We start from the raw sequence: 26,177 nt of genomic DNA on the forward strand, positions 1-26,177 counted from the left end.
CCTGGACATGGCTGTTTGTAACACAGCTGGGTCTCCTCTCTGTTCCTCTCCGCCTCGATCTCAGTGGGACATGCTGCATCCCCTCCCTCCTCACACACACACACTCTGCGCCGCGACACAGACCCAGCACCACAGCTCCGAGAACACTGGGACCATGGCGTCCAGGGGCAAAGGTCATCTGGAGGCGAGAAGTCAATACAATCGGAGTTATGTACTGTGTTTTCCTTCATAAACAACAATATGAACACAACTAGTATATCTAGATGTATTATGGTCTTGTATTTCAACATAGGAAAAGTATACACTGCATAACTGTGGCATTTATGAGAGTGTACGTACCAAGACAGGGAGGACTACGGCAGTCCTGGGTCTCTCTCTCTGGCCCACTGCAGTCAGACCCATTGTTTCGCGGTGGGGGGTTGATGCAGGCACGGGTGTGGACCTCTGTCCCCTGTCCACATGTCACTGAGCAGTCCGACCAAACTGACCAGGGCGTCCAACCACCATCCACTGACAACAACACACACGGCACACAGTCATTTGAAATGTCCTTTTTTACCAGGAGATGTGGCTGCCTGCTAAGACAGACAAAAAGTGTCTCGAGGGAGTTATTATCAACAAATCTGTGTAAACTAAAGAACAAACTTCAGCAGCAGAATCCAGGCTGTTTACAGCATTTACTCTTTGTCTTTAAGATAAATGCAGTGACCCACCTCTGCAGTCGATGTCCTGGCAGTAGTCTCCCTCGGGGGTGCATGTGCTAGAGAGGCAAAACAGATGAGAAAGAGCTCGGAACACAGACAGGAATGTAATTTCCTTTTCAGTTCAAACCCTTTACCAGCCATATATTCTTTTCCTCTGTGTTTGTATTCATCTGTCTCACCATTGTTTACACTCTCCCTGCAGCCAGGTGTGTCCCACGCTGAGCTCCTGGTCCTCGTGCACACAGAGGGGTGGACAGGACCCTGGGCTGCAGGATTTATGCTGGACTTCTTCAAACTGGCAATCTGCTCCTTCAGTTTCTGGGACCAGAGACCTGACACAAAACAAAAAAATTACTTTGGCTTGTTAACTCTGCTTGAATAGTGTTTTTCCTCCCAGGTCGTATTGTTCATAAGTTGGTACCAGAAATTGATATCCAGCTGTTTTTGTTATGTGCATTTATAATCTTAAAACAGGCCTTGGGAAAAGAAGGCATGACGTAAATCTTGTATAATTGTGATAATTATAATAGCTTGATGACCACTCAAAGTGCTGTGAAGTACAGGTTATTACCAATCACCCATTCACACACACATTCATACAGTGCATCTATGGGCAGCACTTTTTCTATGAGTGCCAATTCGAGGTTCATTATCTTGCCCAAGGACAATTGCCTGCAGATGGGAAAGACGGACATCCAACTGCCAACCCTCTGGTTAGAGGACGACCACTCCCTCAGACACGGCTGCAAAATGAAATTGGCTGCGAGGGTGGAAATTATATGAAAAACATATAAACAGGTAATGTTTTTAATTCACTTCCCTCACCTGTATCTGGTTCTCTGGCCCTGCCCACAGGTGACGCTGCATGACGCCCAACTGGACCAGGAGCTCCACACGCACGTCGCCTGGCAGCTGTGGTTGGTGCAGAGGAGCTGTCCATCGGAGCAGCTGCAGTTGTTACAGTCCACCTGGTGCCAACTCCCGGCCGCCCAAATCTGTCCGAGCGAGTCCACACAGTCACACTGCCAGAGCTGCACGCACATCCCGTCCTGCTGCAACTGGCCTGCACACAGGCACACACATACACACACATTAGTTAGTCATTTACACAATGTACTATTTTAATGACCTGACATTATGGTGCAGCTGCAGGTTTAAAGTATTTCACTCATCAGCTGCTAAATGCTCCTAAGATTACTGTTCCAGCGACTCACTAACTGCGCCTGTCTGCTGTTTAGTGCTGTGCAGATGGTGTGCAATCGATTTCTTAGGGTAAAAACATCTGCCCTGTTGTTTCTGAATATGAGGATGATTACAGTAATGTGATGTACACTATAAAAACAAAAGTTGTGGGCTAAAAGAAAAAAAGAATCCTTGGCAGAAAGTGTAAAAGGTTCTTTGGAGCCGTGGAGACTTTCAGATGTTGGATAATTCTCTCTGAGGTCGACACTATGAGCGACATCATAAAGCAGATAGAAATATGTATTAGTGCTATTAACCTCAGCTGTATCAGAGCATGGGCACTCTTCCCAGAAACAGGTATCTTAATCCAGTGTCAATATTATATATTGAGCACACAACACTTCAAAGTGTATCCAAACCAGTTTTGGGACAGAACTCACCTGTATAAGCTCAAATACAGATACAGCTGAATGGTGCTTATCTGTTCAGTAGCAGCCGGCCCAGCACCTTGAGGGAACAGTCTCTCAGATGCTCAGACAAACACACACACAGTGGCTTATCTATTAATTAAAAGAGAGCCGTCTTCGTACCTTCAGGGCAGCGACAGCCGGGCTGACAGTCGGTGTTGCCCTGGCACTCGATGCCCTGCTGGAGGTCCGTGCAGCGCTGTGGACACTGGTTGGCACACAACACAGACTCCTGGCCCGGCGGGCAACCTTTCTCATCTGTCAGTACACAAACAGAGGGTCATGATTTATTGTACTTTTATTTTACCCCATGATGGCCCAGGCCCTTTCCTTCACATTACACACCTCACCAAGAATTCGGATAACAGGCTGTGCTGATTTTTCACCTTTTACCTGAGAAAATAGCCACATGCTGAATGTACTAGTATTCACCAATGCACAGGATGGACAAGCCCTGAGGTCATAGTATGGAGAAAGTCTAACTCAACAAGTGTTTGGGAATATTTAAGGTTTCTCACCACAGGGTTTGGTGTTGCAGGGTTTCACCTGGTTCTTCTCTCCTACACACTTTTTCCCCCCGTTCTTGGGCGGCGGGCTGGAGCAGGAGCGAGTGCGTATGGAGCGTCCACCACCGCAGCGCTTATCACAGCGGGACCAGGGACTCCAGCGGGACCAGCCTCCATCCACTGCAATGTCCAGACACAGACACAACCATGACAAACACACAGCACTGAATCCCAACCTCAGTGAGAACCCTCTGTCTGTGTCAGCTAGTAAGTAGGATTACGCAAATACCACTTGACAGATTACCACAAGACCTGTTGGACGGATAAGGTGCGGATCAAGGAAGAACCCATTAAATCTTGGTGTGGATCCAGATCTATGGGCACTTTCACCTTCTTTGCCATTTTCCTTGCTCTCTCAGAGATCAACTCATCGTTCTTGATGAGAAAAATCTGGCATCTCTCGGGACTGAGATCTATGAGTGTGATTTAGTGCCACTCAAAGTAATGGATGTAATGAATTTAAATGTGGTTTCATAAGAAGACTGTCGGGTCTGTCTCTGAGTGCCCTTGTAGTTTTTAATATTTAATTTAAAAGATTTAGAGGGGTCCCAAATTGGGATCTAAAAAAAAAGGTGATACGTCAGAATAAAATGTACTGAATATTTGGTCCTTGTTCAAGCATCTGATGACCCCTAAGAAATATGTACCTCCAGGTTAGAAACTACTGACATCGACAGACCAAATACTATTGTATTTGTCCGGTATGATGTTTTTTGCATGTTTCATACCAGGTCATAAATATAATCACATATATAGCACATACATGGATTAACATGTTTCATACTTCTTGTGTTTCTTCAGTTTCCTGGGAGCCATTAGTTCCCATCATTTCACATTGATGAACATAGTTTCCATTATCGCTGTTCTAAATCTTACTTCATTTCATGGTAATGCAGATGCTTTGAATTGTCTGCCCTCCATTAACACAAAGCAGGAAGGGAAGGAACATCCTATTTTAGGTAGTTTAAAGTCTGACTTTCATATCAGGCTGAGATAAAGGAAAGGAGCTGATGATCACAACTTGACTCTACGTGCGGCGGAGCTTGGCTGACCTCTGCAGGGCTTGATGTTACAGAAGCGCTGCTCCCGGTTCCCTGCGAGGATGTCTTCACACCACGAGCCATTGGGCCCAGGGCTGAGGAAGGTTCGGATCCTCCCCTGCTGACCCACTCCGCAGGATCGCGAACAGTGGCCCCACTCCCCCCACTCTGTCCAGGAGCAGTTCCTCCTCGCACAGTCGGCTCCGACACAGACATCAACTCCGTCTGGGAAAACATCAAACAAGACTTGATGGTGTTATCGCTGGCGTGTCATCTCCTTTCAAATTCGAGTAACTGTTAACTATGTGTACAGTATTTATATTCAGGGTATATAAACATATTGACCAAAGGATTTCCATGACTTTTGGGATTTCATTTTTTTTCATGACTTTTCCAGGCCTCGAAAAACACATTTTAAAATTCCATGACTTTACCGAGTTTTCCATGGCCATAGGAGCCCTGTATATTGTACTTATAAACCTAAACTTTTCACCTCTGTTTACTTTTTGCTATCTTGCCCAGCCACAGACACACACTGTATCATTTTTGACAGAATAGTATTTCTCTTTTGTACTTATTCATCCCTCTAATTGAGAGTAAACCTCTTCTGGTTAGATTTAAATAAATTAGCTCTTATAAACATATAAAACTAAACTAAAGTCCCAAACACAGTTGGTAAAAAACACAGTTTGCTCGTATTAATCTCTGAAGTGGGATAAGAAAGTAAAACAAATCCTCGACAAAGCCTCTGCTGTTGCCTGTGAGATAAGCGCGTTGGAAATTATAAACCCAGCTACTCACAAACAAAGTCCCAAAGAACAAATCCACAGATGAAATAAAAACCGGTTTGCGAAGAAATGTTATAGTGAGTGAATGCAGCTCATTACCTCCACAACAAGCTTTCTCTCTCACACCCACAAACACAGGCTCTGCAACTATGAATAATTCATCCTCTGTTTGATGTATTCGGCTGAATGGAAAAGTTTAGCAGGATTTCTTTTCTTTTGGACTAAATGTGCCCCCTGACACTTGCATTAACAATCTGGAGACGCCTGATTCGGTAGAGTGCTCGACGTTTAGCTGCTGGAGTAGTTTGCAGATGGACAATGGGTCCGTTGTGTCCAATCTACCATTTACGGTTCTTCATTTGAACCTGTGACCTGCTATTTGTGATACCTCTTTTGTACCAAAATTAGCGAGTATACGCAGGTTTTTAAACCCAATAGAGGAGTTTTCCTCTCTGATAATTTATCCCGGCGGGTGTCACGTTTACTCCATTACTGCCGGTCAGAGCCGAGGCTGATTACATCCATCGTCTGCCGCAGAGTCATTTGACCCGGGATTGAATACCACTGATTCAATCCATTGGAAATGCAGACAAAAGCTTTTTGGACTCATGTATATTCCTTCCAGGCTCCAACTAACTCTTGTATACTCACAATTTACTTGCAATTATTGGAAATATACACCAAGAAATGATCAACAAGGATCCGTTTACAGTGTGAGGAAGCTGGTTGGTGAGATTTGGGATCAATCTTAGTGACAGACAGGATTGAAGTGATATACCTGAACACTGGGGCAGGTTACAGGCTTTCTCTTGGTGAGAGCCTCCAGAGCAGGGAGGTGTAACACATTGTCGATGGCGGGACTTCATGGCCGGCCTGACAGCATCAGTGCAGGTCTTAGTGCAGGGACTCCACAATGACCAGGGAGAGAAGCCAGAATCCTCATCTGCACAAGGTGGACGAGGAACGAACATGAGAAGTGGAAAGGACATTCAAACAAACAAATGTATGAATAAATAAACTGACTCCAGATTAGTATAAAATGGTAATAAGTTTTGTATTAAAGGATAATTTACCTGGTAAAGCTGGTTCTTCTGTAGGACCAATAATTACTGCAAGAAAAGGGGGACACAAATGATCAGTTCAAGGTTCACTATTTAATGTTGTGCACAAGCAAGCACTAGACTCTTATAATGGCTGAAGATGAAAATATAAAAAAAAGTGCTTGGAATTATAGAAGACATAAATTCAGAGTATTCATTCTCTAAGAATCACAGCCCCAATCTCCCTCTCTGTCTGCCTAATTGACCCTCTGTACCTGGGCAGTCGGGGGCCTGGCAGTAGGTGGTTTCCTGGCGTGGACCCTGACACGCTCTCCCTCCGTGGGCTGGTGCGGGCTGAGTGCAGCCCCTGGAGCGCGTTTTCAGGCCCAGACCTCCACAGGACAGCGAGCAGGGGCTCCAGGGGCCCCAGGGTGACAAGCCACCATCGACCGGGCAGTGCTCCAAGGAACAGTTCCACCTGCCGTGTTCACAGCCGCTGCAGGGAACAGGAGGGAAGAAGGATAAAGTTGTGTTGTCGTCTGAAGGGTTTGTTGACAGCAGTTTATGAGTTTATGAGGAGAGGAAGGCCACCACCCAAATGTTCGATGAGGATTAAAGGCAATTTTGCTACCATTTTAATGTAAAAATAAAAGACTGTATGAAATGTATTTATGGCTGTAAACAACCCCCCGATCCTCAGCTCACCATGTGCTGCAGTCGTGATCCAGTCTGTCTCCAGGCTGAAGCTCCATTCCCTCCGAGATGTTGTAGAGGAGCAGGGAAGAGACCGGTGTGATGGAGACACTCTGTAAGGACGCCAGAAACTCTCTGTCCACCAGACACGGACACTCCTGAAACATAGTTGTATGTTAAATACATCTCTTTGATCTCTTCATCTTCAGAACATTATCCAGATTCAACTACCATCAATCTATCAGAGTGCTAAAGCCCTAAGAGGAGAGGGAAACTACCTGCAGACAGACTCCGTGGTGCTGGTACGTGAGCAGAGGGCAGTGACAACCTTCCTCGCAGCCGTCTGAGTAGCAGCCCTCTCTACCGCTGATCTGAGCGCAGCTGAACGGACAGCCTTCACCTCGTTCACACTCCCTGTACAGCCGGCCTGGAGGGCAGCCCACCTCTGCACAACATCATAAACATACAGTGATCACTGATGGAATATATTCAAACAAGAGCTTTTCTACAAGAGCAGGAAACCTTACAATAGAAATGACTTTGATGCCCTAGCTACAATTGTTGATTTGACAATGTTATTAATCACCTTTAAAGGCCTTGAAGGGCCTCGCACTAAACTTGTCTGAAAACCTTTCGGTTTGATTTGCATTTGTTTTTACTGTTAATATTTATTTTTCTTTTAATAATTTTACTGCTCTATCTCTTATTTGCAAACGTCCTTTTTGTCAACTGTTTTTTGTTTTTATAATTTGATTGACTTCTTATTGTTAATCATTTGTTACATGGCTAAGAAAAGTGTCACATAAATAGAGATTTTATTCTGTCGGTTAGCCCTGTGATACGCTGGTGATCTGTCCAGGGTGTACCCCGCTTCTCGTTAAAGATAAGCGGTATAGATTCTCACCGAGGCAGACCTGGGTGTTGCACGTCTTGCTCTGGCGCCTGAGGCCGCTGCAGGGAGGAGAGCTGCAGAGACGAGAGCGTGTCTGTTGCCCTCCACCACAGCTGACCGAGCACGCAGACCAGTCGGACCAGGGCAGCCACGGGCCTACGGAATCTGGAGGAGATGTGAAAGAGGAGACTGCATTAAGAAAGAATGTGAAATAAATTGAGTTCATCCAAACACTGTAAATGTCATTAAGCATCAAGGAAAAAACTGTTGTATCATATATGTGTCAGGGTATTGTTTTATATTTGCAGCATTGTGCATTTCACTATATAATGTCAGTGCGAGGGATGAGAGCACGTGAGATATCAACTGCTCAGGCTTTAATATGGATATGTTCAGACATCACTACCTGTACACAGGTGTATGTTGCAGTCTTTCTGCTGCTCAGCGGCTCCCGGGCAGCCTCTCCCACCGCTCTGAGGAGACGGATTATCACACTGGCGTCCCCTGAACTTCACTCCTCCTCCGCAGGGCAGCGAACACTCAGTCCAGGCTCCCCATTGGCTCCAGCCACCGTCAACATTGCAACCCGGCAGTGACTGACACCGCAGAACTCCAGCCTCGCATGAACTGAGACAAAAGGAGAAAGACAGCAAGATGCAAAATAAAGGAAAATAAAGATAGTGACATTTTACTTTCAGAAAATAAATCCAACTAAATAGCATATAAACCTAATTATACACATAAACTTTTTATACCAGTTTTTGCAGTCAGTGATGATGCTGTCTCCTGGATTCGCAAACTGCCAATCAGATCCTCCAGGCCATACCCATGATGCATTGCTGGAATCTAGGCCTCCAGAAACCAGAGACAAAGAACACACAACTCAATAACCAGGGACCAAACAGTTGTTCAGTATACTAATCACCGCCTAGTCTAACACACTATAAAAAATACCACATTACCACTTCCAGTAGTATGTTTCAAGTAAACAGTGTATAGATCTCACCTGTGGCAGAACTATTATGGTATTTGCAGCGGCAATCGTCCCGGGCCACACACACTCCATCCTGCAGAACCATGTCCACTGGACAACCACAAGTCCGGCTGCACTCAGGGGAGTCCAAGCACACGGTGTCACCATGGAGATCGGAACAGGAGCGAGGGCAGGGCTTCCCACAAGGCCATTCTTTCTGGCCTCCACCACAGTCTTCAGAGGAGAGGAGAAATTACAAAATAATGTGTGGAGGGTAACAAAGTGAAAGTAATTTGTAACCCTCCAAGGAGTGAGGTCAATCACAGGTCTTCAGATGGAGAGAGGTGAGGGTGAAGCTAATGAGCTGAGGGGCTACCGGAAAATAAAAGGTTGTATAAAAAACCAGGAAGCTTTTAGACTGATAGATGAGGACAGGAACATAGAGGATTCAATCAAAAAAGAGAGTAGATTAATCCTTTCAGACATCCAGGGCCTCGGGCTCTCTTTGATATTCAACTCGTTCCACTCTCTCCAGGATTCAGCTGCAGATAAAATAATGGATCACCCCCTTGTTTCTGATAAGGTCTCTCTTCAGTTTTTATTCCACCTTCTCTTGAGCAAATGTTTCACTCTTCTTTTCCTCAAGTTATCCTTATTTGACTGTCATAACTAACTGAGTGCTTCTCTGGATACATCCACAATGAATACAGACTTCTCTAATGTACTAACCTGAGCAGATGGTAATGTTGTCATGGCAACCACGTTTCTGTCTGCTCTCTCCAAGACAGGGCAGCCCACCAAACCTGGCGGGGGGGCTGTTGCAATCCCTGGTGCGGGCGGACGATCCGGCACACGCGTCACAGTCCGACCAATCCGACCAGGGACTCCATGAACCGTGGACTGGGGAGAGAGAGAGAAAGAAACAAAGAAAGTGATGAGGATTGTGAGAGCTGGGAACTGAAGAAGAAGTAGATAGATACATGCAAAACTATATTTCCTATTCATTTTAATAGGGGTTTTAAACCTTTGGAGAAAAGCAAACAAAAACAATGATAGAACTTTTATTTTAAAGAATGAGTCCCTAAGAAATGATCTGTATTATTTGACCAAAATCTTCATGCACTAAGAGTAGTTCTATATAAATGTCACTGAGTGGTGGCGTGCTACCTGGACAGAAGGTGATGACAGGGCAGGGCTGTCTCTGGATTTGAACTCCGACCCCGTTGTGTGTCTCTTGTTCTCCTGTGCAGGCCGCCCCTCCACCCTTGGGCTCAGGACAGCCACAGCTCCTGTAGCGGGACACCGACTCTGCCCCGCAGGTCCTGGAGCAAGGAGTCCACTCTGACCACTCGCACCACTCACCTGGCACTGAAACCACAAATCTACATTTATAAACATTCTGAACATACAATCGTTCCTTTTTTAAATTGATCACAAAGGGGAAACTTAAAAGAAATGAAAAACTTTGATTTGCCATTTGAAAGATGTAGATTTGGATGTGATTCATCCATCATGCATAGCTTCCCAACACACACACACACACACACAGAGACTTACAGCAGGTCTAACTCACCTGGGCAGGTGTAACTCGTGCAGTTTAATCTCCCACCCTCACAGGTACTGAAATATAGGAAATACAACATAGTGACATTCAAGCAAATTATTCCTCAGCGTTTCTCTGTGTAATGTAAATGTAGTGTGCAATAGGTGATCTTTGTATTATTCTGACCAGTTGTTACATCCATCATGGGCTGTTGTAGTCTCTCCTGGCTCCACCCACTGCCCGGTGCCGAGGTCAAGGCAGGGACAGTCTTCTCTGTCCTCACAGACTGTCCCATTCGCAGACAGGACCTTTCCCTCCGTACAGTAGCAACCTGGCTCACATCGCCACTCACAGTGCTGAGGGACAAAGGGAGAAGCACTTAAACATAATCAGTTTCTACTATTTCTATCTATAAGCATGATTTCCTCCTCAACCTGTGATAATAAAGACCAGGGTCATGTTTGGTGTGGTACTCACTGCCAGGTCCTCACAGGAGCGAGGGCAGGAGGGACCACAGCTACTGAACACTGTGCCTGGGACCTGAGAACATGGAGCAACTGCAAATACCAAACACTCACATTGTTATAGCTGTAGAAAAACACAAAATGAACGCACAGACAACTCACATTTACAGTCTGTAATCATACCTGGACAATGGTCAGTGTTACAAGCTCTGACATCAGTTCCTAGACCCTCACAGTAATTCCCCTCCCCCTCTGGACTGGGACTGTCACACTCTCTCCTCCGGCTCTGGATTCCCCCACCGCAGGACTTGGTACAATCCATCCAGTTACTCCAATGACCCCAACCTCCGTCACCTGGAAACAGACAACAAAGCATCAGGGGGGAAATCCAAACAGCTCCACAGTAAATTAAAATTAGTCAACTTCACATACGATTTCAATTCATAGGGCAATGTTTCACACCTTTAATATAGACCAAAGTCTAAAATTTCAATTTAACACGGGCTATTAGTCCTCTGATTAAATATAAAAATGGTGTGACTTATACCGTCATCCATCACATGCAAGTTTTCTGGAGACTGACACTTGCTAGAGTTTCAGGAAAAATGGATGTGGTCTGACTGCACTAGTCTAACAGTCCGCATTGTGCATACACCCACATGTAATCCAAACATCTTTAAATACCAATAAAAAAGGTTAAATGTTCATTAACGTGGAATAAACTCACGGTCACATGGGCTGTTGATGCAGAATTGGTCCTCTCTGTGAGGTCCCAGACATGGCAAGCCGCTGCCAGAGAGCTGGGGACTAGAGCAGAACCTGTACCGAGACTGGAGCCCTGCACCACACGACACCGAACACTGACCCCAGGGAGTCCACATGGACCACTGGCCATCAACTGCAGAGAGAGACAGACACAGAGAGACAGAGAGAGACAGACAGACAGAGACAGAGTGAGAGAGAGAGTGAGAGAAAGAAGAACACGAGGTAGAATGTAAGCTGACAGGAGAAAATAAATTATTGTTACTCATTTTACTTTTCAATGCCTCATCACAACAGCTTTACTGTCAATTATAATTCATCAGGCTTGACATGTTAAATCTTAGAGATATTATACATTACTGTAGGCAGAATTTAGATTAGATTACTGAAATGAAAACACTGTAAAACACTGAAGTAAGGAGAGAATGAAATGAGAAGAAATAGAAGACAAAGCACATCAAAGAGTTTTTGCTAACCGTTGCATCTGTCTTGAGAGCAGTTCACCAGCCTCCCTGCTTCACATGTACTGAAACATAACAATTTAATTAGAAATACATTTGTATATACTGATGAACAGCAACACAACAGCAACACACTGGTGTTGAGTTGAATTCATAATTCAGTTTGAATTACCAGTTGTTGCAGTCAGTGGGGACAATGTCCCCTGGTTTGTACTGCCTCCCGTCCATGTCACAGCGACAGTCGGACTCTCGCACACACACACCGTCCTGGGAATATCAGGGATCATGAACAATAATAGTGTGATTTCTGCATCTGTGACTCTAAGTTTGTGTATAGCTAGACCCCCCCCACCTGTTGGACAGTTGCCGGTGGACACTGGCAGCCTGGTGTGCAGTTCCTGCTGAGGTCCATTGCGAGGTCTGTACACGACACTGCCCCCCTCACACACTGCTTCCAGGCCTGGCCGGGGGGGCACACTCGGCCTTCATCTGTGCAAGCAGAGATCATTAAAAAGCAGTCCATTTAAATTCCAGAAAATGTTTCAAATAGATTTATCAACAGATGACCTGTTTATAATTTGTGATTTTAATGCGTTACCATATTTTAATGATTTGTTTGCTTCTGATCTGTACTTTTATTTATGTAAAGCAAATTGAAGGACCTCTGTGTTTGATAACCGGTATTTTGCCTTAATCAGATATGTATGGTCTTTGACTAATCTACAACTCATCTGCATTTTGCTTTTCTCATGAAAATTGATGGAATAAAAACACCTCAGTTTATTTTGGCTCTTCCCTGCTGCAGTGAGCCATGACTTTCTGTTACCCAGTTTGAGCTCATAAAATTATTTACTGGTCTGGCTCCTTGATGTTTTCTTCTGCTACAAAAGCACCACCTTATTCACCTTCTGTCATTCATATGAGAAGTAAAAACACATTGTGCCTTGTTCTTGGAAATACAGTAGCAGGCTGATAAATTGTTGCTGTACCACAGGGCTGCAGATTACAGGCGCTGAACTGCTGAGCTGTGCCGTGGATTCGAATCGGCCCGCGGGTTCGAGTCCGGTACCCTCCTCCACATGATACTGAGCACTTTGACCATGCGTTCCATGGCCCCTTCATACCTGAGAGACAACACAACTGGATTCACTTTTGTTTTGTTCTTAAATAATAATAATAATAATTCATACAGCAATAAAATGAAGAAAGCACATTTCTAAAAGTTCAGCTCTTAGTAGCAAGAACTTTGCTCAAATTGTTTATTCTTTTGTGTTAAAGTTTGTACATTTCAAAATGTGAAAGAAAACAGACAAATTAAGTTTACAAACCAAAGCAGGGTTCAATGCTGCAGCTGTCAATCCCAACTCTTTGTCCTTCGCAAGGACGCCCCCCGAACGCCGGGGGAGGATTTGTCCCTGAACGGTACCTCCTTCTCACGCCAACATCACATGTTCGACTGCAGGTGCTCCACTGGGTCCAGATGCTCCAGCCACAGTCCACTGAAAAAAACACACACGTATATATACACAGGTTTCAAAAAGAAAAAAGATGTGTAGACAGTGACGAACATGGAGGGATAGAGAGTGAAAGGTAGGGATGAGAAATGTACTGTAATGGAAAATATCACTGACCAGTGTCTAAGGTATTGGAAATCCCCTTACTAGGTGTCTCACTGCTGTGATACTGTCTACCTGACAGGATGGAACCCTTATTTGGTGATGTTTTTCTTTTAATTGGTACCACGGACGGTAAAGTGAGGTTTTTCTTCTAACTGGTACCGGGGACGGAAGGACACAGCAGATAAGACAGAGGATGATCTCATGTCTTTCATGTCTTCTTTTTTTTCTTCATATCATGTCTTATGAAACGCCTCTTTGTATAAATTCCGGCTTCTGTGAACTTGCAGCCAGTTGTTCCATTTTGAGCACCCGTGCTTGTAAACTCTGCAGAGCTTACTATTATAAAGACTCAATGGCAACTCCAGTCTGAGAATTTCATTATTTCAAATCTCAAGATGAATTTCCATCACAGTACATTCAAAACTTAATTTGACAGTAAAGCACTAACCAGAGCAGGGAGCTGATCCACACTCCATTTCTCCATTAAGGCAGGTACTTTTAGAGACACAAGAAAAAGTGCATGTATTACAACAGCAGCTGCCTTTCAGGATGTTTAGATTCAATTAGTTCCAGTCAAAAAAATTCCTCCCAGTACCAGTTATTGCAGACATCGACGGGCAGGATGGTGCCGGCTGGATGCGTCTCTCCTTGATGGTAACACGGGCACTGGGCCAGGGGCACACAGCTGCCGTTCAGCAGGTAGAAGCCCGGGGCACAGTAGCAGCCGTCATAACAGGCAGTGGCACATTGCACCTCAGCGGAGGTCATGTCCAAACACACCCGCGGACACGCACCACCGTGAGCGTGGCACTCAGCTGCCGTCATGAACACCATGGCCTCGGGACACACACCTGAGAGGAGGAGGAAAAAGAAATCAAAAAGCGGAAATTCAACTCGTCTGTCAAATAACTGGAACATATGAAAAATTCTATAAAAAGCAATTATCAGTTTATTTATCTTTATGAAGTCATGTCATTGCCACATATCACTCTGTGGGCCTCTGAAACAGAGCAGAGTACAGGATGGAGCACCTGAGCAGGGGTGGGAGTTGCAGTCTCTTGTCTGGATGTGTGGCCCCTGGCAGCTGCTGCCCCCATGCTGTGATGAGGGTGAACTGCAGAGTCGTTCTCTTGTTTGAACACCAGAGTCGCACTCCGATGTGCACTGAGACCACGATGACCATACTGACCAGCCGCCATTCACTAGAACCACAAAACTTAAATCAGCTTCTATCTTACAGGTTTTATTTGATCCAATAACAAAAACATTGTCTGTTGGTAGAAAAGAAACTGAGGAATTATGTGTCCCACCTGAACAGTGCACTGTGTTGCAAGGCTCCTGCTCCTCGCTGTCCCCATCACAGCCAAAGCGAGTGGAGTTGAATGTCGTGAGGGTTCTGTTGCAGCTGCGGAATCGTCGTCTGATTCCCACCTCATCTACCAGGTTGAAACACGTCTTACTACACTCTGACCAGCCTGTCCACTTACTCCAAACTCCATCTGGTAGCACTGCACAAGAGAACAGCAAAGTCATCACACCACCACAAAATGATGAGCACCCAAGTGATTAATAAAACTAGGACACAGATTTGCATTTAAGTTTTTGATAGAGAATCTTTAACGTAGGGCTGCAACTAACAAATAACAGAAAACATTGAAAATGTTCATATTACAAATTCTGCAGCACAGGGTGATCTCTTCTATTATCTTGTATTATGTGACCTACTGACCAAAACCCTAACATATTCAACTAAATAATATAAGACCAAAAAAAACATTTAGTTTTCACATTGCTTTTATGCAAAACAATTATATTAATGTGTAAACGATTACCAAAATAGTGGCTGAATCTTTATTTTTTTAATCATTGTCTTATAATTGCAGCACTATTTTACTGAATTTGTTGCTCAGGAAAAGAAGTAAGGTTCTTTACCACAACAATAAAACCAAAAGTCCACAACAATAAGACCAAATGTCATTACAAATCAAATATGACTGGGTTTAATTTATTATATACATACATTTTTGTGCAAGGTCTTTATTCCCATACACAGTGTGTGTATGATAAGAAACATAATGGTACAAATGAGAAAAGCCTTGAAAGACATCTGTGTCAAAATAATCCCTGATCTAGGTTTAACCTGTCTTGGAAAAACTAGAATCAAAACATTGGGTGTGGCAGCATTAGTGGAACTGTTATGTGTTTATGGAGCTTGTGTAGTTCTACCAGGGAGGCAGGGGCTGGAACAGCTGCGGGCCTCAGAGGAGTCTCCTGGACAGGGTCGGACTCTGACTGCTCCTAGAGGGTTCACAGGGGACCTGAGGAGACAGGCAGGGCATGAGAACACAGCCAGATTTAACCTGCTGTGTGTGAGCAGTGAAAATAAAAGACTTTGAAAACATCAAGCAGAATATTTAAAGTGAGCAGATAGGAAAAAAACTATTAGAGTGTAATATGAATGCGCAAAAGCCAGCAAACTAAATAAACAAGTACAGAATAATTCATTAAATTCAATATAAAAACACTTTTGAAAATGGGTTTAACTGTTTAACTTCCAACCACCAAAGATTTAAGTTGCTTCACAGTTGTGATGAATTGAACAGGTTCACCTGTAGCGCTGCTGAAGGCCCAGACCACAGCTAACATCACATGGTGACCATGACGACCAGGCTGACCAGTGACAGCTCGCCACACAGCTGGAAGAGTCGCAGGTGACTTGTCCTTCCTTGCAAACACTGGTGAGACATTATTTTCTTAATTAGAAAAATCAATAGCAAAGGTTCAGGATGTATCCCACACACAATGCTGCACAGAATTCATATGAACAACTTTTTTAAATGTGAAGAATAATGATTATTTTCAAACAAGAACATCAGAAGAGCTTTTTGAGATGAACTAGATTTACCACACTGTGGATGAATGCCTCAGCTAACCAGGACAGTTTGTACATATTGCTACATACTACAAAATCTAATCATATCAAATTAAATATACTTTATTGTCCCCATTATTCCTCTTTGAATCCAAGTGAAGGTTTGCACTGAATTTGGTGAAATTTCCTTCAGCTGAAATTCAGATATATCATGTTCAAGAAAAACATAAACATACTTTAACGGACTGGTAGTTAGGTTTATGTTCTGTTTGACTGCTATGTGTTTGTTATGACTTATGTTCAGCTAAGTACACCATGTTAAATAAGTATTGAGATGTCCTGAGGGTCAGTGAACAAGTCGGGGTGGGGCATGTTACAGTTCTAGACTAATGGCTGTGGGGTTGTGTGGGATGACAGGCTATCATTGGCTGGTTTGTTGGCGGGTCAACGGTGAATGAGGAAGGGGAGTGAGGAAGATGAGTGTTGATGTTAGGAGTATCGAATATACGAACAAGAAGTGTGATATATTCGTTTGACTTTAATAAAGTTACAAATAAAGAGAGAAGTTCCCTGTCATCTGTGAAGTGAGGACGTAACAATATTACTGTGACCTTGACCTTTGAACTTTGGCTACCAAATTCAAATGAGTTGATCCTTAAAAAAAGGTTTCCTTGATGGCGTTCAATAGATATCAACTCAAAACACAAATAATTTGCCTTGTGAGGTCACCATTACCATGACTTTTGACCTTTGACCACTAAAATCGAATCGGTTCATCCTTGCCTGAATATTTTACCAAATTTGAGGAAATTCCCTCGATGCATTCTTGAGATATCACGCTCACGGTGATGGGACAGACGGACAACTCGAAAACATAATACCTCTGTTCACTGGCTGTACCCGGAAATGCAATCATGTTAAAAAGAAAAATCCTTCTTAAATAACACAATGAACCAGAAACAATATGTCTGTGTCTCTCACCATGTCGTACACTGGTCCTTACTGACTGTCTGTCCCGGCTGCAGTGTTTGGCCGTCCCAGTGACACACACATCGGCTGGCATTTACACACCGCCCCTCCTGAAGGTACAGACCACTGGGACAGCGACACCCTGAAGAAAGACAGAATTTATTATATGATTGTTGCTATGATATTATAATTTGTCCTATGACTTAATGTCTATTTCAGTGATGAAAATGTGTGACATAGGAAGCAGTGTTTCAATGTGTTCACTTTGTCACTTTTAAAGAGGTTTTGCATTGTAATCCAAGTAATAATAAAACAAAGTGTGAAATCGCAGACCCACTGAATCACAGTCAGAAATCAATTAACACGCAATGGACCATAGACAATTTATTTGGGCTTTGTTTCCAGAGCATTGCTTCCTCATATTTCTCTCCTTAATGCAAAAGCAAAACACCATTTTGTGTTTGGAGCAATGACCCAAATCAACTAAATACATGGTCATGAGCATAGTTAAAGCTATACAGGCACATAAAATAGGTATTATTATGTAGTTAATGACTTTGTATGTATAAACGGATTCTGAACGAGCCCTGAATTTTTTGCATGGTACTTCCCACCCAGTGTTGCCTATTCAACACTACAAACATTATAATCTAAAACTCCAGTACAGGGATATAAAGAGCCTCCTACCCAGTATACATGCAGCAGTGCAGTTGCTGGTCAGGCTGAGGTGTGAGCAGGTAGGAGGACAATCATCAACTCTTCCAGCCTGGCAGTCTGCCTCAGTCACCAGCACCATGCCATTGACACAACCTGAACAAACCAGTAAGTCTGTGAGTGTGTGCTTACCCACCACAGAGGTGTGACACCCACAGTTTTCAGATTTCATTTTGCAGCGATGACATAAACAAGGTAATAATTCAAAAAACAAACAGGAAGAGAGTACTGGACTCTAGAAGCAGTGTTTGACAGAGTCACCTGTCTGTGTGCCGGTGTCTTTGGTGCAGGCCTGGCTGTTGCAGCTCTGGCTCTGCAGGGTCATGCCCTCACAGTCTCGCCCACCGTTCTTAGGAGGGGGAGCGGAGCAGGTCCTGTTCCTGCGCCGGACTCCACCTCCGCACGGAGCGTCACACTCCGACCACTCTGTCCACTCCGACCAATGACCATCGACTACAAGAGGACAAAGGAGAGCATGAGATTGACATAACCACAACTTGTGAAAGATGCCCTGTACTCGGCATCAGGTTCAATGGACAGACCTGGACATGCTTGAGGGAAGCATGCTCGACTGTCGAACTGGTCTCCACCGCAGGCCCCTCCAGGCAGAGCCTCCCTCAGTATGTCCCTCTGCCGAAACAAGGAGCCCAGACCACAGGACACGCTACATGCGCTCCAGGCTGTCCACAGGGACATGATGCAGTCCACTACAGGAGAGGAAGAGGGTTGTAAAAAATCAAATATGAATATTTTCCTGTCAAGTCTCGACACCAATTCTGAGGTGGAATTGTAGCCTACCACAGTCTTTCTCATCTGACCCATCCACGCAGTCCTTCTGTAGGTCACACCTGCGGTCCAGGTGAACACACTCCCCACTGTCACAGGGGAATTGCTTGGGAGAACACGGACTGGGCACAGGGGGGCGCTGTGAAGTCACCACTGGTCTGGCTGTCACGCCTGAATCAGACATGAAAATACAATAAACAAAACTGTGTTCAACTTTAACATGAAAAAAAAAATCTAATTTAGAGGTATTTTTGCTTTATTATAATGTACACAAAACTGTGCAAAGGTTTTAGGCACATTTTAGGAATTTTCAGATTCCAATCCATCTCACAATACCACCAGGGAGTAGTTTCCAAATGATTCTGCTGCATGACATCGACCCAAAACCCATCCTGAGTCACAATGAACCACCTGTAGCTGCTTTCAGACCTGCACTGAACTCGGAATAAACTCCTGAAATGATCCTGAGGGCCTCTATGTGAGAACACCAATGTCCAAGACAGTTGCCGCAGAGTTGTGAGAATACAGCAGGATGGTGTTTGGAGAAATTAACGCCAGTGAGTGGGAGGCCGGGTGCCTTGAATGCAACAAACACAAAACTGGATGAAAAAGAGAAGCCAGACACGAAGAGGACGCAGAGATCTCATCTTGGAAAGACAACGAGATTCGAGAGTCTCTGGTGATGAGGGCCGAAGTCGGTGTTGATATGCTGTAAACAGAACATGTAAATTCTGGAGAGGATTTAATGTGACATTTTTTGCCTCCTTCATGTTCAACTCAGGTGCCACCCCGCAACTTGTCCTTATATTGTGAACTTATCAGATAATATCCTGCTGCGTCAAGAGACAAGAAGAACAGGAAGTCCTGCAGCAGATGGTCTTAGCCTCCACAGGAAACTGATCTCCAACTCCTCAATCCACCAGATCAACTGTGGCAAGTTCTTGAGGATGTTTAGAGCATAACCTACACTGAAAAACTGACCCCATGTGTACTGAAGAGAATAAGTTTTTTGTTACAGGCAAAATGTATTTGCTATTACTCACTATCATACTTCTTTGATTTAGATTCATACTGTTTAATGCGCTTTGTATGAAATAAGCTGCTAAATTAAAAAAACTCACTACATACTTTTTTTAAGTATCCTCACTTTACTTGTATTGCTTAAAACATTTACACTGTTGCGATAAATGCCACTATGGTAAAATCAATGCTGACTTTTCCACGTTCATAGAGTTTTAAATTAATCTAATCTAGATCAATATTTAAATTAATCGAGCTCCTTTCCTCTGTCCTGCCCTCTGACATGGTGTTGATGCTCACCGCAGCGTTCTTCATCTGACCCATCCAAACAGTCCCGTCGGCCATCACACACCTGCGCAGAGTCCACGCAGCCAAAAGATCGGCACGCAAACTGGCCTTCCACACAGAGCACTCTGGGTCGGCCCCCATCATCGGGCGCTGTGGTGATCCACGGTGCTGTAAATACAAAATAGCGGCAGGTATAGATGTCTATTCTGTGCAATGAAGGGTATAGACCCATCTGTCCAGTGCGGTTGTAGGATTAACTTGTAAGGCACATGTACCTTTTGTGGTTTGTAGACCAGGCCTTCCAGAGCTAGGAGATGTCATGAGGTTCAGTCCAGGCTGACCTGTGGTGACCCCTGGGTAGATGGGAGGTTTTGGAGTCCAGCTGCCTGATCATTTGGTACAAGAAAAAACAGTGAACTGCAACCGGACACAGCGTAAAGCTTAGTAAATTGTGTAAAATATCTGAAATTTGTAGTAAATGGGTTTAAAACTCAATCTGAAAACTGAAACTTTTGAAGCCAACAACAAGATAAATTCAGTTGTACTTGGAAGTGTGGTGTTCTGAAGTCCAGGTTGACCCGTGACCCCTGGTGTAGCCACACCAGGAATGCTACCTTGTGACCCAGTAGTGTGGAGGCCTGGGGCACCAGTAGTAGTGTCGCCATGGAAACCTGGTCTCCCTGCAGAGCTGGTCTGGTTCTGCAGCCCTGGTGGGCCTCGGGTTGGAGCTGTACCTGTAGATGAGGATTAGTGATATACATGACAGACATGATTTACATTTACATGCATATCTGGCAAATGTCAATTGTTACAAACGCTGGATCCGATAAGGAGACTAGAAATTAGCACGAGTGGTATAAATTGCAAGAGCAAGAATAATAATATGACCCAGTGTCCATGGGCTCCTACCACAGTTGATCTCGTCAGAATGGTCCTTGCAGTCTGGTCGTCCATCACAAAGCACGGACACAGACACACACTGCTCAGTGTGCTGGCAGGCAAACTGGCCTGGTTGACAGCGCTGTACTGTCACTTTTCCACCACCAGGGGGAGATGAGGTCACGCTGCCGGGGGTCACCAGCTCTTCTACAACATGCAGGAGGAGGAGTTGATTCTCATGACCAAGTTAGACATAATCTTAAACCTTTGTAATCAGATGAATTCTTCACCTCCTCTGCACCCCAGGATCTCAACACGCATGTAGAAGGTGTGTCTAAACTCCACTGGGATGATGCGCAGGTAGCGAGCTCTGACCAGCCGATCCAGCCAGCGAGTCACAGCGGTCCTGCCCACCATCCGCACCTCAAACACCTGCACCACAAATAGGAATAATGTTTTTTGTTCTTTTATTCTGGAGGAACATGTTTAATGTATGTGGATATGCTAATTCAGTAAACAAAAATGGCTGTAAGTACCTTGGCAGGGCCACCAGGTTTTCCATCTACAGTATAGTCTGAGAAGAGGCTGCTGTGCAGCGCGAAGGCCAGGCGGAATTTAGAAAGGTAACCTATCATGCGTTCACTGCCCTGCGTCACCACCCCTGATAACCACATGGGCTCCAGGAAGTCCACCTGAAAATATGGCTCAGCATCGTTGGGTAAGGGACTCCATCCAGGCTCCATCACCTGGCTACACAGAAGAGGATATGGTTCACATTTTTTCCTGTTTGCCGTTCAGGTTGTTTCAGGTCAACAGCCAAACATCAACTGGACCACTTACACGTTGGGGACAATGTTTAGTCGTCCAGCGTCGGCAGGGTTGTTCTCACGATATGAGGATGAGGTCAACTGTCCATATCGAATCTTCCCATCCTCCAGTCCGAGGGGGGAGGAGCAGATGCCTGCAGGATAAAATGAAGTTAATCCAGCAGAACCAGTTTGGTAAACTGAATACTTCATATACAAGATATTAAACCCTTTGGCCTAAAAATTATTTTAACAAAGATTAAACAGTTATGTCTGTTCAACACATTTTTTTAACTGCGTTCAACACTCACCACGATATCCTGGGACACCAACCTGTAAATAGATTTGAAAATAAATTAAATACATACCTACACCTTCAGTATACCACCACCTGTAATCTCTAGGATATTTAATGATTGGTCTTGTACTTTTCCTAAGTGATAATTTATGTATATTTTAGCTGTAGGATGCTTATATTACAATTTTATGCAATTAATACCATTTTAATAAAAAGTCTCACTTACAGCTGATGTTACTGCAGGAAGAGTGACAGCAGCCATAGACGGAGTCCTGAGAGGAGTTGGGGTGGGGGTGTGTGGTCTGTAGAGTAAAGAGAGTAAATACAACACAGGGAATAAAAGACCCGGATAATCAAAGGGGAAAGGAAACGGATTTTAAAACAGGAGAATGTTTCACTTATTTCATTGTGACTTCTACAGTTAATCTGACTCTACCTGTCTGACTGGGTTGTGTTGCCGTGGGGGTGGCAGCCAGTTTCATCCTCGCCTTTGGGACAGTGGAATTTACCGTCACATCTTTGCCCTGCCTCAATGCAGCCCCCTGGTGGGGGACAAGAGAACTGACCAGCAGGGCAGCTGCGAGGACTGGTGGCTGTTGTAGAGGGCTGAGTACCTGCATGTTGGGAGTAGAAAATGTACAATGGATGTAAATCTACTGAGCTAAATAAGGTAAGAATGCAAGAACAATAATTGGATTAAAGATTTTCAGTTGGGAAACTCACCACAGTACATCTCATCTGATCCATCACCACAGTCATTGACTCCATCACAGACAACTCCCAGTGGACCTGCTGGTACACAGCGGCCATTTTTACACTGAAACTCCTTCACTCTGCAGCCATCCGCTGGGGAGACTGGTGAGGGAGGGGCGGAGGTAGTCGACCAGCGATAAACTTAATGGTGGGAGAGGAAAGCGATTTAAAAACGGATTTTTGAACAGACTGACAAACAAAGCGGCACTCAAACAATCTACCAACCATCACCACAGCCCATAATCTCAAGTCGAAGGTAGATCCCATTCTGAAAATCATGTGGCAGCAGGCGGACAAACTGAGCGGACACCATCCGGTCCAGTCGGCTCTCAGCCACCCCTCGGTCATCATGGTTACCAAGAAAAACCTGCAGGGAGGAAAGTTACACTTTAACCTCAAGATCTGAAAAAGCAATACTAAATACGTGGCCTTTAAAGTGGCCTGCACTTGGTTGATGTCTGACCTTGGCTCTGGGCCGTGCATCAGTGACCAGCTCTTTGTAAGTGTACCACTGTCTGCCGTCCTGGCTGAACTGCAGGTAGAAGCTAGAAACAAAGGTGCCAAACACCCCCCCACCCTGTGTCAACACACCTGTGGAAGGGTAGAAAGCATCGTATTTGTTTCACTGATTCACTTAAAACACAGCACACTTAATTTCACACTTTATTATGTAGTTGAGGTGCCTGCATGTTTACCAGTGATGTTATAAGGTTTCAGCAGGTCTATCTGCAGGTAGGGGCTTTGTATGGCGCTGCTGTGTCCGGTGGGGCTCCGCTGTGGAAGGTCCTTATATTCCTCAGGTTCTGGACTCCAGCCCTGCAGATACAGGGTTTACAGCACACAGCTGATGTTCATGCTGCTCAGTATTACACCGATAAATTACAGTCATGCAAGCAGTCCTGTGACGCTGCACTAAATGTGATCTTCAGCATGCAAACATGTTCGCAAAGGCAGTGCCGACTGCTGAAATGCAGACATTCAGTTAGAATCTCAGTTCATGGCACGCTTCGATTTTTGCAGTCAATGTGGAGCTGTGGCTGATAGCAATGTATCACAGGTAATTATTGTGATAATTGTGTATTATAACTGGATCTATTTTACCTGGAGGTCGGTATGGGGGTCCCACCCATGCAGGCGGGCGGCCTCAGGTGGGTGACCACTCTGCTGTGATGAAGCCCTGAAACTTAAGCCTGGCAGAGTCTGGACACCCAGAGGAGCCCAACACTGATCTGAACAGAGGGTCCACAGAAATCACCATCAGGGAGAATCAGTCAAACGCTCTTCATCTACCTGTCAAACTACACAAACATCTGATGAGCATGAGAAACACACTCACCTCCAGGAGGGAGTGGATATGTGGGAACCAGGGGTGTAGTACCCTCTGTTGGTTTGGAGGTCACAGTGTCAGGGGTCTCTGTCACGAGAACGGTGTCATTCCCTCCTACATGCAGAGGTGTTGAAGAATAGACAGATTATTGCCAGAGAACAATGTTATTTCTTTATTGCAGTTTTTTCACTACAAATAAACTGTTGTATATTTGTAGTGCAATAATTTTGCTATTGAGGATATAAAGGAGCATGATCTATGCAGCTTTCATTTTACTTGCACTCTTTAATCTCATTGTTCAGCTTTCTACATTTTGTAATGCATCTTTAGAATTGAATGCAGGTAACCTTTCTATTTTTCTTTAAAAATTTTCTTAAGCATTTACAGTAAATTGTCTTTGGTTTATCTGATCAGAAAAATAAAAATGTTGAGCCTCATCCTCGTCACAAGGGAAATGATTTTATTCGCACGAAGATATTTCATCATCAGAGTGTAGAAGAAGAGTCAGGACTCTACCTTGGCAGTGACAACACCTGTCTCCCTCTCTAGGCACCAGACTCTGACCCTGCACAGACAAAGGAACTCTCAACATTTAACTCATGTGTTAAAGTTTTCAGGGCAACTAAAGCAAATCTATGACAGGAACAGAGAGCATTGGACTGTGAACATGAGATACGATTAAAACACAGATTCATTAAAGCCTAGACAGTGATGTACTTCAATGAAAAGACAAATGTGCAAAGTTGGAATTTCTCTCTTGCCTGTGGGCAACCAGTGACGGCGTATGGACAATAGGGGGAGCACTGCACTGTCAGGTTGGGCAGACAGTGGCATAACTGGCAGGGGTCTGAGCTCCATCTGTCTCCCACAGCATGGGTCTGGCGCTGGTACTCACACTCATTACAGGGGTCTGTCTGACACCTACATACACACACAGACATGCATGACAGATGGCGGCTCAAGTACAGAAGGGTAAGAATCCATTAAATAAAATGAATACATTCAGGAAATTTACATGATAATTCCAATTCATTCCAATTACAACGTGCATTCATTGTGTCACTAACAGAAAGATTGGATGAGTTACTGTAATATTGGATTCATGCTTTGCATGCTTTGTAAATCATAAATATCACCAACAGATTGTTATTGAAGGCAACATTTTGACCAGACCGAGGTGAAAGTTGGAAGGTCATTGGGGTCGTCTATAGAAATGACCCTGCAGGTCTATCAATATCTATAAGTAGAAGTGTAATGGTGTGGAGTACTGTGGTAGAAAATGAAGTCGTTCACAGTTTCATCAGCGGAGGACAACCTACCGACGAGCTTTCCTGTAAATTCCTCTGCACGTTCGACCATCTCCGTACTTGATGGGATTATTTGGGCTGCGGAAAGACCACTGGACACTCTGGACACCGCAGGGCCCCAAGCACTCTCCCCACTCAGACCAAGATGACCAGCCACAATGAACTACATGGAAACAAAACAGTCTCAATGAGAGATAAAGATATTCCTGCTTTGTAGGCCAAAAAAATCGACTATGAACTTAATATTGATCTGACTCGAGTTTGTGTTTTTAACTGACTCACCTGCGCAGTCTGTGTTGTGCTGACATCTCTGAGGCCTTCCTCTCTCGCAAACGCAAATTTCACAGTCCACTTTCATCTGCTGGCCCGGCCAGTAGCGCACACCGGCCATCTCACATGCACACTCCTCTGGTAACACACACTGTTGGGTATGGCTCATCACCTGGCCCTCACGACACCAGCAGCCTGAAGGCAGAAACATACAAGTTAGACAAGAGGATGTGAGGGACAGAAATTTCTCACTGTCATTTCATCTATTCTAAAAATGGCAACAACAAAAAACGATCGCAGAGAAGATATTCTAGATTCCCTCTGACTGACCTGAAAAGCAGGGTGCTGTGGGATCACAGGACGTCCCACTCGAGATGTGGGCGCAGGAGACTGGACAGGGAGCACAACTTTGTCTCACCAGCCCAGTGGGACAACTGGTGTTGGCACATCCATCATCAGGACAAGGCTCTGGATTGGAAGAGGAAGGAAATAGAGGAGACTCATCTTATTACATTGCTTAGTATTCCTTCTTTCATTAAATATGAACTGTTGCTGTGTCTGCTTTTTTAATCATTTATGATCAAACTTGTTTTGCAATTTGTTTTGTAGTCCACACGTCTGCTTGTAAGAAACAAAAAACCATAAAGAAAAACTGTAAAAAAATGTTATGCTATGATATGTTTTATGCAATTAT

At 44.4% G+C, this 26,177-nt stretch overlaps 1 protein-coding gene across 1 annotated transcript in view; it reads right to left on the minus strand.

The window, feature by feature from the left end:
• Positions 1–26,177, minus strand: part of sspo (SCO-spondin) — a 71,935-nt gene that overhangs the window by 24,318 nt on the left and 21,440 nt on the right. Inside the window, exons 37-97 of the mRNA XM_053413039.1 lie at positions 25,814–25,951; positions 25,496–25,678; positions 25,226–25,376; positions 24,668–24,827; positions 24,423–24,471; positions 23,916–24,020; positions 23,681–23,808; positions 23,275–23,395; positions 23,043–23,170; positions 22,805–22,946; positions 22,550–22,720; positions 22,263–22,440; positions 22,053–22,128; positions 21,840–21,861; positions 21,563–21,683; positions 21,259–21,472; positions 21,013–21,154; positions 20,753–20,929; positions 20,422–20,577; positions 20,119–20,229; positions 19,856–20,011; positions 18,548–18,706; positions 18,292–18,456; positions 18,011–18,202; positions 17,723–17,845; positions 17,048–17,177; positions 15,804–15,929; positions 15,421–15,512; positions 14,505–14,702; positions 14,226–14,396; positions 13,790–14,045; positions 13,643–13,689; positions 12,904–13,074; positions 12,565–12,699; positions 11,928–12,064; positions 11,748–11,842; positions 11,591–11,640; positions 11,080–11,250; positions 10,536–10,706; positions 10,366–10,445; positions 10,075–10,244; positions 9,919–9,965; positions 9,513–9,713; positions 9,075–9,245; positions 8,379–8,579; positions 8,128–8,224; positions 7,779–7,999; positions 7,385–7,537; positions 6,759–6,925; positions 6,493–6,638; positions 6,063–6,283; positions 5,821–5,856; positions 5,526–5,690; positions 3,972–4,178; positions 2,872–3,039; positions 2,477–2,611; positions 1,530–1,767; positions 884–1,036; positions 714–760; positions 340–510; positions 2–178 (exon numbers count right to left, since the gene is read on the minus strand). Of these exons, the coding sequence (XP_053269014.1) occupies positions 2–178; positions 340–510; positions 714–760; positions 884–1,036; positions 1,530–1,767; positions 2,477–2,611; positions 2,872–3,039; positions 3,972–4,178; positions 5,526–5,690; positions 5,821–5,856; positions 6,063–6,283; positions 6,493–6,638; positions 6,759–6,925; positions 7,385–7,537; positions 7,779–7,999; positions 8,128–8,224; positions 8,379–8,579; positions 9,075–9,245; positions 9,513–9,713; positions 9,919–9,965; positions 10,075–10,244; positions 10,366–10,445; positions 10,536–10,706; positions 11,080–11,250; positions 11,591–11,640; positions 11,748–11,842; positions 11,928–12,064; positions 12,565–12,699; positions 12,904–13,074; positions 13,643–13,689; positions 13,790–14,045; positions 14,226–14,396; positions 14,505–14,702; positions 15,421–15,512; positions 15,804–15,929; positions 17,048–17,177; positions 17,723–17,845; positions 18,011–18,202; positions 18,292–18,456; positions 18,548–18,706; positions 19,856–20,011; positions 20,119–20,229; positions 20,422–20,577; positions 20,753–20,929; positions 21,013–21,154; positions 21,259–21,472; positions 21,563–21,683; positions 21,840–21,861; positions 22,053–22,128; positions 22,263–22,440; positions 22,550–22,720; positions 22,805–22,946; positions 23,043–23,170; positions 23,275–23,395; positions 23,681–23,808; positions 23,916–24,020; positions 24,423–24,471; positions 24,668–24,827; positions 25,226–25,376; positions 25,496–25,678; positions 25,814–25,951 (8,790 nt within the window). The remainder of the gene's footprint in view (position 1; positions 179–339; positions 511–713; positions 761–883; positions 1,037–1,529; positions 1,768–2,476; positions 2,612–2,871; positions 3,040–3,971; positions 4,179–5,525; positions 5,691–5,820; positions 5,857–6,062; positions 6,284–6,492; positions 6,639–6,758; positions 6,926–7,384; positions 7,538–7,778; positions 8,000–8,127; positions 8,225–8,378; positions 8,580–9,074; positions 9,246–9,512; positions 9,714–9,918; positions 9,966–10,074; positions 10,245–10,365; positions 10,446–10,535; positions 10,707–11,079; positions 11,251–11,590; positions 11,641–11,747; positions 11,843–11,927; positions 12,065–12,564; positions 12,700–12,903; positions 13,075–13,642; positions 13,690–13,789; positions 14,046–14,225; positions 14,397–14,504; positions 14,703–15,420; positions 15,513–15,803; positions 15,930–17,047; positions 17,178–17,722; positions 17,846–18,010; positions 18,203–18,291; positions 18,457–18,547; positions 18,707–19,855; positions 20,012–20,118; positions 20,230–20,421; positions 20,578–20,752; positions 20,930–21,012; positions 21,155–21,258; positions 21,473–21,562; positions 21,684–21,839; positions 21,862–22,052; positions 22,129–22,262; positions 22,441–22,549; positions 22,721–22,804; positions 22,947–23,042; positions 23,171–23,274; positions 23,396–23,680; positions 23,809–23,915; positions 24,021–24,422; positions 24,472–24,667; positions 24,828–25,225; positions 25,377–25,495; positions 25,679–25,813; positions 25,952–26,177) is intronic.

Source organism: Pleuronectes platessa, chromosome 20 (assembly GCF_947347685.1).
Source record: "Pleuronectes platessa chromosome 20, fPlePla1.1, whole genome shotgun sequence".
Classification (NCBI taxonomy): domain Eukaryota; kingdom Metazoa; phylum Chordata; class Actinopteri; order Pleuronectiformes; family Pleuronectidae; genus Pleuronectes; species Pleuronectes platessa.